Below are 12884 nucleotides of genomic sequence, written 5' to 3' on the forward strand. Positions count from 1 at the left end.
CAAAACTAAGACCAAGTTTGTTTTCCTTAAAGGAAGTTCAGATCTGAGTAGCCGCTTATCCATTCATTAATCACAGAGGCTTTGGCCAGTATCTGTGTAAGTGAGCCATAAATATTGAATCTAATCAAAATTCACAAGGAAACTATAACTTCTACTTTGCTTTTGATGTTTGGGGGATTTTTTTTTTAATGGATTCTGTTTTCAGTAACTTCAGAAGATATATATGTATATATATATTATCAGTACTTAGAAAAAAGTCTGTCTGCTATGGCACTTCTCTACTTCTGTCACAGAAGAAATATTTTCCTGGAGTACTACTTCTGTCTGATTCTGGGCAAACTGTGTCTGCCTCCTCATCTCTGCATCTAAGAGGCAAGGCAGCTGGGGAGACTGCTCCTCACTCCCAAGCTGAGAAGTTCTTGAACTAGCAAAAAGTGAACAGCACTGAAAACAAAGAGAAAAGAGGGAAAAACATAATTTACACAGTAATTTACAAAACATTTTTAAAATTATTTTTTATTAAAACATTTGCTTTGAATGCCGTGTAGAAATCTACCACCTCAGAGCCACCAGAAGCTGTTGACTTGCTTCACACACATGAAAGGAAGAACGGGTACATCTCCAAATTTTGCTTCAGCAGATTTTTTTTTTTTGGTCCACTTTCAACAGTAACTGTTTGGATTTGGCAAGCTACTGTGAACTTGGCAAGATAATTCACCTTGTCCTTTTAAAACATATGCTTTTAAAGAAAACTACTTTCATAAACAGGCAGTTACAATAGGTGAAGGTCCAACATGCACCAAAGGGCTGAACTACAGGAGAATCACACAGAGTGTCTGGGCATTACTAGATTGTGCTTTTCAGAAACTACCCACTGAGAGAACAATGAATGCCAATAAGAAAGAAGGAAAGACTACTTGCGACTGAACAAGGATTAAAATACCAGGGTTACAATAGTTTCAAGGTCATCTAACAGACTGACACAATTTGAAATTCACACAGTATAAACAAGGTGATGTGCAGGGGGCAAGCTGAAGTACAATCAACAACTCTCCTAGAAAGGCTGTTGTGCTGATACCAGGGATGGTGCAACTGATTCACCAGATTTGGAAGTCTCATGTTTGTACACTGGGTGGTCTAATCTGTGAGAAAATTGGAGTAAGAAGATTGGTATTTATAGCAGTGAAGGTAAAAGGAAAACCTCCCTACCTCTTAATACAGATCAACAGCATTAGCAAAACTTGCCTTTTGCAGTCCTTTATCAGCTTCCTCGCTCAACAGGTTCAATACAAGACTGCTAGCATTTCTGACCCTTTTCTTTCATTTGCTAGCTTTCCTGTAAGAAAACAAGCAGAGTGCAACAATAGATACAAGTCTATTGCTTATGTACACAATACATACATAACACTGTTGGGACATTGTGTCCTTTTTCACAGGATCAAAATGTGACATTTATGCCCTTGGCACATATATATTCATGGAGCTTGAAGTAAAAGCTAGACTGGAGACAATGCAGGACAAATCCTGACCCCAATAAACAAGAACGTATGTTTTTCAAAAAAGAAATGGCATTTCAGGATCTTTTTATCAGGTTTGTGATACACACAACAATTTGGATATCCTTAAATTTACTGAATTTTTAAGCCAAAATACAGTATTAAGTTTTAAAAAAGTTTAGTTCAACAGATAATTGGTAACTAATTTGTGCAAGAGTCCAGCAAGTTTTATTTTAACATTGATTTGAGAAATTGGCTTAATAATAGATGTACTTAGTAGTCCATCTTATTTCATTAATGAATTGTGCAGAAGCTGGCTGTGTCTGTTTTCACAAGGTTAGGTCTTAGCCATTTTGCATCCTCTTGTACTCCCTAAAGCCTTCCTATTAAGCTTCTTTGATAGCCAGTCCATTTTAATATAAAGGGTCCCCAGCAAACAAACAATCACATTTCCATTCTACAGTCATAAGAAAAGTGTTCCCAAAGCCATGTCTGTTTTTTTGAAAGCGAATCAGGAATATATTATTGTAGGTATTTCACAAATAAAATCAAGAATCACCATCTTTCAATATATTATTTTCATGAAAACACATTAATAAAGAACACGTGTGTGTTTCCCTTTTGTTTGTTTTAATTGTATTTGGCACAAAAAAATCAGCCTGTAACATATTTAAGCACAACAAAGATCCATGGGATCACACATTTAACAGAAGGCGACCTTCATCTGTCACTTAAAGCTCCTGCTCTTCCTAAGAATCCACCTTGGGAAAGATACTGACTTTATTGTTTCTGCTGATTTTTCTTTCTGCTTTACATTTAGGCTGCTTTGTCTGGATTAGCTCTTCAGGGGTATTCCCCAAAGGAGGCAGAAGTCGCTTCTTACTGTTCCGGTTTTCTGAAAGCCACTGTGGAGGCAGCTCAAAGGGTCCAAAACCAAACTGCATGGAATACTTGTCATTTACCATATCAGCTTCAGTGGGCACAGCTGGCGCTACCTGAGCTGCAGAGTCTGCAATCATCTGTGGTGCAAATTTGTGAACCAAAGTCTCTTCTACCTCTAAGCTGGTGGTAGGTATTTCTTTCTGCTGAAAGTCACCAGAGCCAATAGATTTAGTTTCATTCTCCTCATCCTCTGTTGGCTTGAAGATTTGTTGTTGCCCAATGTGAAACATCTCCAGAAGCTGGCTCCCTGAACGGACACTGGGCTCCAGATTAGCATCTGCAACACCGCCCGAGCTGACAATGTTTCTCCTGCTATACCTTTGGTGCAGCTGTACTATCGTCCCCACTAAGCACTTCCGTACAGATTTGTTAACAGTTAAAAATAACAAAGGATTGGCTAGCAAAGAGACCTTAGGCAACCAAATGGCAGTGAGGAGCAAGAAGACTGAAATATCTGAAATATTGAGTATGGTGCGGTAAACCACCAGAGTCACATAGGGAACGCTGCAGAAAATAAATATCATAACCATAGAAAGCAGCATGGCATGAAGCTCAGCTTCTCGCTGGGAGGCGTAAGGGATGGAAATTGTATTCTGAGGGGTCCTTAAGGCAGCTATGATGACTTTTTTCTTCTGGCTGGCACTCAGTGCCCTGCGAATAAGAATCATGAAGAGAAATACCACAGCCACTGGTACAATCACAGTGGTGATGTTATAGATGATGACGTAGATCAGGTGGCCAAGAGAGTAGCTCCAGGGTTCGGAACAGGTAGACATGGCATAAATATCAGACACATTGGTCACAACAAATACCGGAATGCTGGCCACTATTGCATGGGCCCAGATGTAAATAACCAGGTCTCGGGATTTTGCATCAGATATTTTTCTTTCCAGAGGGTATAAAACAGAATAGTACCTGTTGGGGAAAAAAAAAAAAAAAAGTAACATACAATGCAAAGAATATGGTTCTGAACAAGCATAGCACTTGCGTGAAGCCTCTCACAAGCTGTCTGAACATAATGCTGCCCAATACCCAACTGACTATCTGCTATGACAGAAAAGAAACAAGGGTCTGGCTTTGCAGGCCTCTTTGTAGAAAAGAAGAAAAAAATTTTGCACTTCAGGATCCCATTACTGGTGGAAAAAAAAAAATCACGTCAATGCGTATAAACATTATTATGAAAAAATAACTTCTCTACTTGTGCACTGAACAGTATATTACACACAGCACAAGCACTCAGAATATGTGAAAGAGATATAGTTATAAAGCTGTGGAAGGCCAGACATAGTTAATTTGAATAGCTACTTTCTGATGGTTTTCCCTTTATATTTGGATAACAACACCTGTTAGCTACAAATTACATGCACCTACTGAAAGTAAAATGGAGTTTTGTTTTGCACATGCTCTGGCTGGCAAAGCCCTCTGCAAAAGAGTAGTCAAACACTAAATGCTCTGTGTACATTAAAAAAACACCACACATCTTTGACATCAAATTTTCATTCACTGATTCACTGTTTGCTTACTGCTGTGAACTTTTAAGCTCACAGACTTTCCACAGGAGACCTAACCTTTTACTCTTATCCTCATAAGCAGTAACAACTTGTGTTTTTTATTAGTAAGATCACAAAAGTTTTACTAGGAAAGGCCAAATTATAACTGTTCCAGTGGCAACACTGGTATGCATTATAGGTAACAATACTGTACTTACCAAGTACTAAGAGACTTACCAATTCATTAGCTTTGTTTTTGTAGAGCTAGCTCTCTGCAGTGACATGTTAACAGACTAACAATTTTATCTGATGTATATAAATACACTGTTTTAGCAATATAAGTTATATTACAACAGTCTTTATCCTTCCTTAAAAATACCTTAGTCACTCTCAAGACGATAGAGCCATGCATTTAGGTGGGACCAGTGACAGCTAATAATAATAAGCAAAGTTAATGGAATCCTAAAATTTATGCAGTCCAAAGGTCCACCTCTGTTTTAGACTTATGTTCTACATACAGAATTTCTCTGAAATAATTCTGGTTGTATTAACAGGGGTCTTTATTTCATTTTATTTTTCTTAAAGAAAACTAGATTTGGAAGTTGAAATTGTTGGACAACCTACCCAAGGCTGGCAGGACCCCTGGAGCCCACCTGGTCCAAGCCCTGCTCAGGCAGGGCCACCCAGGGCAAGGTGCCCAGGTGGCTTTTGGAGATCTCCAAGGAGAAGATCTGGGCAACCTGTGCCAGTAACAGCATAAAACAACACTCAAGAGCACTTACAAGACTAAAATGAAAGGGAAGAAAAGAGTATCATAAGTGAGAAGAATGGGAGGAAGAAAAAAAATAATCAAGGATTACCATCCTGGCAAGTTTGACCTCTTACCTGTCAAGAGCAATGGCTGGAAAACTGAGGATGGTTACTGAGCAGAAGACTTTGTGCAGAAACTTGGCAATTCTGCAGAAGAGCATCGTGTAGATCCACCAGCAGCAGTGTGGACTGGCACTAAGAACAATGTCAAAAGGCACGCAAACTAGGCTGGCACAAATCCCCGAGCAGGCCAAATTCTTAATGAATCTGTTTGTTACAGACTTAAGTACTGATGTTCTGCAAGTTGACCACAGCACCATGATGTTACCTGTGAGTGGAGACAGGAAGGATAACAAGGCAAACAAACCTAACCAAATGAACAACAACAAACACCCTTCCCCCCAAAACAGCATTAATTTTAATAGCTCGGATTGTTCCCTAATATTGCAATACAATGCACCTGCTTGGAGTTTGCCAGGAGTCACTGATTTGAACCACCACACTGCTCAGGCTAGGAGGTCTGTGTAATGGACAGTGGCTTGGTAGGTCAGGAGGCTGGAAACACACCAGTTACATCCCAGTCACCTCCTCCCAGTTGCCAGTAATGAATAATTGGAGACTGTCAGAGGCAAGTGCCTAGGCAGAACATCCAAACTAGGTTTTCAGGTGCTTATGTTGACTCACACATGAAGCAAGTGATCCTGTGCATCCAAATTCAGAAGTCTGCTAAAGTGCTTATATTTTAATAATTACTGCATTTTTTAAAACAGACAAGTACATTGTAAGCAAACAAATATAGATGTGTGATTAATCTGTGTCTCTGTAAGTGGATCACAGCAGCTTGCTTTTCCTTCCACTGGCCAATGTAATGGCACAGAAAGGCCTCTGTGAAGCCACATCCAGAAGAAATTTGATCTTTTTTCCCCCCCAAGAGGTTCTGAATATACATAATATCATGCCATTAAACAAATAGGACAGGAAAAAAAAGACTCTATGCACATAACTTCACTAAAGAACACACTGAATGCAACCCACTGTTTTGGATATTCAAGCCCTACACATCTGTTTCAAATAGGGAATAGACAGGAATCAGAAGCATGGAGAGAACCCAGCATTAGCTAAAACATAGTTTTTACCTCATCATCTTACTTTATCCAGATCTCAGGAAGAAATACCACATCACAGAAACAAATTTTCCACCCCAAATTTCTCTGTGATTTTAATTCACAGCAGCACAAGAGTACATGTAGCAGTCTGTTCTGGCAGCTCTGGGCAATTTCTACCATGTACCAAAATGTCAAAAAACCTCAGAATACAGGATTTTATTTCTCCTTTAAAAACCTGTCTTTAGCAAGCTATTTGCTATAAAATAAAATATAAATATATATTAAAAGAGTGCTACTGGGGAAAAAAGGCTTAATAGAACAGTGCAAAAATGAAGTTGAATTTACTATTAGTCTTCTCCTGACGTTAATCAAACAGCCGTGATTTACAGGGTTTCTGTGACTGCAAAGGGACAGGACGCTAGGGAGGGAGAAGGCAGGCAGGCAGCCCCTTCTCTCCTCAGCCCCCCATCGCCCCGGCACTGGCTCTTCCCTCCCAAGGCAGGCGATGCAGAAGGGGCAGCGAACTCTCAGGCTCATCAGACGCGGTGGCAGGCTCTTAGTGGTACCCAGGCAGAGGAGGGTGTATGGTGCAGAGCTGAGGAGGATCTCTGCTAGCACAGCTGAGCAGGGCACACACACAGCCTGGCCCCAGCTTTCCACCCATGCCTGCACAGACAGGGTTTTGGCTCATGCTCCACCACCTACAACTTGATTTTTTTTTTAAGTGCTGTCTCCAGACACAGCATTTGAAGACTCACTGACAGCAACAGGAAACAGACTTCCAAAGCATGTCAAAATTGGAATGCAGCAAGTCAGCCAGAATAAGTTAGAGTATTTTTAAGGATATGTGCAGATCATACATTTCTATGCAAGATGTTCAATTAAAACTGAAAGCTGCCTTATGTTTCATCCAAATGTTTGTCACATATACATCATAAAATCAGCATAAAAGCATACAAAATTTTATCAGGGGGCTGAAAAGCATTCTTTGTGTACTTACAAGGCATCAGAGTTACTTTCAGAAAGCATTCACCCTTTTATGAAATGATCTGACAAAGAAAAGGAAGCAAACATTCTATACAACTACCCCTAGTAATCAGTCAGTTTTAATGGAGAAAAATCTCAAGTGGAACATGCATCTCTTGATGATACTATGCCCTAGCTAATCAATTCCGATGGAGGTTTTTTAAATGCTTCTTTTCATAGGGCACTAGGCAATAGACAGTAAATCATCTTGCCAGGCAGCAGATCCAGGACAAAAATAAAATGTAATAGTTCAGTTGCATGACTGATTAAACTATGTTCAAATCTTCCTACTGAAGAAGTACTGCAATCATTCTTTGTTAGCCAGTCCACTGTGCACTAAGCAAAAACTGGCCTGAATGCTCAGTGAATTAGTAAAATTCTCAGCACTAGCCAAATTACACAGCTTTGCCCAGTGCATAGCTCATGTGTAAGCTAGTTGTTTTGCACTAGAAGTAACTCCATAGTAAAGGCCAGTATCATATTGGTAAAATATGATTCTCCTTGGTTTTATTTCTCCCGGAGACATACTGTGCAGTACCACAAGGTCAGCCAAAGCATAGCTACTGGCACAAAAGCATTGCTTGACAAGACAATCCCATTTATTTATTCTGCTGCAGCTGGGCAGCACACACAGTGGAGTTCAGCTTCCTACCTGCAAGAAGAATCGTTCTTACCAGACTACGTCAACAACTGCTTAGTGTCGATAACATGCATTACTGACATCAGGAGCTCTCAAGTTGAAATGCAATTGATTTATGAGGCTGTCAGATTTTAGTGTTTTGATAGGGTAAACAATATACACAATGAGAAAACATCTTACACTGCTGATTGAGACATGAAAAAGCAGCTGCAGTCCCTCACAGCTGACAATTCCTTAGCTTGATTTTTCTAACCAATTAAAAAAAAACACACTACCAAGCTTTTATTTGCTGAATAGAGTTTTGCTATGGTTGCCCACAGAACCAAAATGCCAGTGAGAATATATTGTTCACGTGGCCAGTGTGTATAAAAGAAAACAGGGAAGTAACAAGAAATATCAGAAAGACAAGTTTAGCTTCTTGATAAAACAGTAGCCTTCATGCACTATCTCCAATAAGAGATGTATTAACTTTGAAATCTACCTCACAGACATACTATTTAGGTCTCCAGTATTTAAATGTAATTTGCAATTCAATTTTCTACTTACTGTGTCATGTCTTATGCCAATTCCTTTTGGGTAGCTGACAAAATATTGAGTTCCGTATTTACCAGCTGATGTACTTTAAAGAATGGAATCATCATCTGGTTTTGGCAGGTGCTTTCGGCTTGACAATATATTCAAAAGGCAGTCTTCAATCAGTTGTATTTAAAGCTTCCAGTTACTAAGAGATAAGCAGTCAGCCAAATCACTGGCTTTCAAAAATCTAACTTCCCAGTTATTAAAGAAGTACTGCTCACACAGTAAAAACATATTACTACAACGCCCTGAAGTAGTGGAGAAGCTGTATTTGTTTTTAATTAAAATCTTTCATCTGGTTTGAACTGCATTGATTTTATAACCTTACTTCCAAAGCAAGTTTCACATCCATTGGAATGATTATAAATGAAGAATAGAAAATAAATAAAAAAAAAATCAGAGGGTTTTAAAACAATTCTTCAGAAGTTGCTAGAACTACTACTGAGCTACTCTTCAGGGTCCTACAGAGAAGCTTGATTCAAGACTCCAGATTTTCAACTGTTGAAATACTTCTACAAATTATGTCATATCGTCATTTGTACACCACCAGAGCCACAAGGACACAAAATCAGCTCTGACAGTGATTGATCCTAGACAGAAATGGAAAGACTAAAGCATGCAAAATAGTGATTCTAAGATAAGAAAGAGCTCCTTAGAGAAAGTCAGAACCTTAAAGGCGAAAAAATAAGAAGGCAGAAGTGTCCACTTGGGGCAATGGAAAATTAATGAGTGAATATACTTCACGGTAACATTCTCCCTCCACCCTCTCACTTGCAACCATGAGTGATTTGCATATTTATAAGTCCCTCTGATCTGATGAACCAGATCAGCTTCAGCACAAGCTAGTAGCTCTTTCTGCTGATGCTTTTTAATCAAGTATTTCCCTTTATGCAGCTCAAAGCCACATAGTGAAAAAATTACACTAGAAACTTTGTATAGCATCAAATATTAAGCAGCTTAAGAACAGGCTGCATACATTTCCCACTTTGTTCCTTCTCACCTTTCAGAAGCTACTCCTTCCCATGGAAGAGGATAACAACGTTCCAGGCAGCAAGGTAGTTCAACAAGCATTACAGCAAAGGCACTCTGCATCTTCTCACAGCGTGCAGAGCCACTTTGCTGTTCTACGTGTATTAGTCATTCACTGTTGAACCCATGAAAGTCACTAACCTAACAATGATATTCCCTGTGGGGTACAACTGTACTAGGCTGTTGCATGTCCTCACAGTGGGCAAAGCTATTGTTTTCACCATGGGTTCTTCTGAGGTATTTCTGCTGGAGAACTGGCTACATAACCTTGGCTTAAGAATTGATGAACCACACAGGATTGGCGTTGGTTAGCTGAGAGACATCCAGGGAAAGTTAGGGTGAACAAGCAGCTGGAAAATGTAGCATCTGGCTATTTCCCTGCAAGTCAATACTGACCTAGTCAATACTGACCTGGATACGTGCATCATTTATAAGTGATCACATGTGACAAAACATATCCCATAGAGGTTGCATGAAACTCCAACACTGAAAGAAGAAAAAGTGCTTTTCATTTCAAAAAGTATCTTTGTTTTTATCAGAGAATGAGCCAAGCCTCCAGATCACCCTTACTACATCTGACATTGGCTGGCAACCTTATCAATACACAGACTGAATGAGGAGAAATGTATCCAGCTTCTCTGTGCCTTTGTAAATTTCTCCAGGTAAAGAAGAGGAATAGGAAATACTAAAAGAGAATACTTCATGAGAAGCAGCTCTTCTCACATTAGAAAGAAACATATATATAATACCTGACAAACGTTTATTTTATTTTCTTTATCGTAAACGTCAATATTCAAGAAAATCCCCATGCACTAATTCCACTATACTCAGATTGAAAGGATGATTGTTTCTAGTTGACCCTTACATTTTTTTGAGAAATATCAAAGACAAGCAGCCATACAGCACATGAAGTTGTGCAGAATTACACTAAGAAAATAAATACAAGTACAGTCTGACATGTCACACCGCCCAGAAAACACCCTTCAAGCCTCTGTAGCATTTTAAGTTCACTGTATTTGCAAGGAGTAATATTCCCTGAGTGCTAAATGTTATCAGGGTGCATGATTTTTGATTCAAAGCAGCAAAAAAAATTTTCTCCCCCAAGCTATACCCCCCTCAGGTTTCACTGCCAGACACAAAGTGTTGATTCAGGCATCAACAGCTGACATAGTTTTGAAGTAATAGCTCTTAGCAGTAATTCAAACTAGGTAAAAGATTCTTAATAATACCTTTAAAAAGCAGAAGGATGATCCCCATGGAAACCACTGGTTGTTATCTAAAACAAATGCATTTGCCATGCAGCCATCCAAAAAAAATACACCTATTGCTCTTTGTCATCTCATGGAACGCAATCCATTAGCTGGGTACGACATTCATTTGATATTTCTGTGAACATTCATCAGCACATAATTGAACTAAAACAAAGTCCACACTCTAGCAAAATCCTCCTTCTCACAGCTTGCCTTCCTCTGCTTGCTGATTTCCTCTTCCATCTACAGCAGGGTTGTCCAAATGTCATTTCCACCAGACAGCCTCCTGCAGCCCCTACCCACACAGGCTGCAGTGTTACAGGAAAGGAGATGGCAGCCCTCTCTATATAAAATAAATCAGGAATCAACAAAAATAAAAAGGCTAGAAACAGGACTTTTTCTATCAAAATCTTTCATTAAAAGCTACCAACTGAACAAATCAGTTTCTATCAACATGTTCAATGAGAAAAAAAAACTCTTGTTGAAACACCAGGAGAATTACACTCTCAAACCTCCAACACTGTTTATTTTTGTTATTTTCAGAGTTATTTTGAGGAAGATGCTTTCTGCAGAACTCAGTCTTAAAATACAAGCATCACTCAAAAGGCAGTTCACTAAAAACAATTTTGGCAACCCACAACAGGTACCTATCAAATACCCTTATGTTAAATGTACGTTGTCTGCTTACTTGTCTCCAGAGGTAACAGGGGTATATCAGAATACACACTGTGTTATACAGCGTGAAGAAGTGCATTTCTTTATCACAGAATCACAGAGGAGTCAAAGCTGGCAGGGACCTTTGGAGATCATCTAGTCCAGCTCTGCTCATACAGGCCCAAATTGTTGTGATTCTTTATAAGTATGGTATATTCTAGTTCAAAAAAAAAATCATACTGACAGAATTGCCTTTATACACAGGAAAAAAAAAGAAAAAAAGCTAGAAGTTATAAGAGGTTTGATCATTTAAAGAAAAAAGCATTCATGAAGCCAAGAAGCATTTAATGTCTTGTGTGGTACAATGGTATTTGTTATGTCAAAATAACTAAAGGGAACGATCGTTAAACAAGGTCATGTACAGAATTACATTAATCTTGTCCTTAGTATTTTATAGATTTTCTGTTTGAACGACAGATTCTTAAATAACTACATAATGCTAAAGATCTTGGATACCCATTTTTATTTCTTTTGGATAAACATATTTAAGGGGAGATAAAGTGCTACACTGGTAATTCTCCAGTTCTTCACATCCACTACCACTTTTTCCCATCTCACATTTTGCACTTACAATCCCATTAAATGGATAAAATTTCTGGGTAGAGAACAGTCATTTTCTCCCTTTCGATAAACTACAGTCCTTCAACAATTGCCAAAACCATTTAAGCCAATCAAGAAAATAACCAAACCCGCTTATTCTGCTGAAGTACACTTGACTTTTCTGAACGATTTGCCTCTGTTTTAAAGCTGGTGACCTCAAAGAACCTGAAACTCCTCGAGCTCCTTGGAAGGATGAAAGTTTAAAGAATATTGCTTCTGCAACTTCAGAACCTTGAATTGTTCCCACCTCAGGAAAATATGACAAATGTGTAGCACTGCCTTTGAAACCTACGCAAGGAAATTAAAAACCTGAAAAAGAATGTCCAGATTTACTGCTCTCACCGTAACAAGAATATAAATCTTTCCAAGGTTATTAGCTTTTTGAATCATAGTGCCTAAGGGATGAGCTTATTTTACTTACTGCAAAAATGCAACCAAAATTTTTTAAAGCCAAGGACTTTGCATGACCCCCATGACATACCCCGTGACATGGGGATTAATCTTTTTACCTCTTCTGTATCCATTTCCTTTTAGCCTGATGGATAAGAAGTAAAAATATTCTCTATCTAGATAAAAGGGAGTGGATATAGAAGAGGTAAAAACATCAGCCCCCTCATCACCAACATATATTAACTCATTAACAGAAGCAGTACTGGAACCCCCATCTCCTTTGCCAACATACTATCACACCCAGTGAAGCACCAAGGCCTCTCTACACCTGCCTTTGTGCCAGTTGCCCTCAGAGAACAAATCTGATGACCTTTCTGAAACAGTACAAGGGCTGGGATGCAAGCGAGGCAGGTAAATTTTCTGAACAGCCCATTTGTCTGTTTTTCATCAACCTTGGTACAAGAGGAAAAGCTTTTGCCCCTTTGTTTTAAAAAGAACTCAGAAGAGAGCCATTTTGAACCTGTATGTCATGAAGCAACTGAGGGGATGCAATTGTAGCTCAAGTGAGGTGATGTCAAGCAACACAGCTATTTATTTAGGCTCGCCTGACTGCTGTGCTGAATCCAAGTGTAAATAGCAGTGTTAACATGGGAGCAAGTACATATAAGATTTGTTTTTAAAATAGTTTTTATGCCCCATAACTGCTTTGTTTGCAGACAGCCTGTAGCCACATCTGGTGGCAGCTGTGCTACCTATGTCCTGTCACATCTCTTCAGATGCTCATTTTTCATCCGACTTCACCCCCATGCACCTGC

At 39.1% G+C, this 12884-nt stretch overlaps 1 protein-coding gene across 2 annotated transcripts in view; it reads right to left on the reverse strand.

Annotated features, from left to right (window-relative positions):
* Window positions 1-506: 506 nt before the first annotated feature.
* Window positions 507-12884, reverse strand: part of GPR176 (G protein-coupled receptor 176) — a 37245-nt gene continuing 24867 nt past the window's right edge. Inside the window, exons 1-3 of one of the 2 annotated variants that reach the window (XM_035326581.1) lie at window positions 5875-9498; window positions 4814-5066; window positions 507-3353 (exon numbers count right to left, since the gene is read on the reverse strand). In XM_035326581.1, coding sequence (XP_035182472.1) covers window positions 2246-3353; window positions 4814-5058 — 1353 coding nt within the window. In that variant the 5' untranslated portion in view covers window positions 5059-5066; window positions 5875-9498 and the 3' untranslated portion in view covers window positions 507-2245. Of the gene's footprint in view, window positions 3354-4813; window positions 5067-5874; window positions 9499-12884 lie in introns of those variants that run through there. The other variant, XM_035326580.1, reaches the window with a different exon arrangement.

Source organism: Oxyura jamaicensis, chromosome 5 (assembly GCF_011077185.1).
Source record: "Oxyura jamaicensis isolate SHBP4307 breed ruddy duck chromosome 5, BPBGC_Ojam_1.0, whole genome shotgun sequence".
In the NCBI taxonomy this organism is placed as follows: domain Eukaryota; kingdom Metazoa; phylum Chordata; class Aves; order Anseriformes; family Anatidae; genus Oxyura; species Oxyura jamaicensis.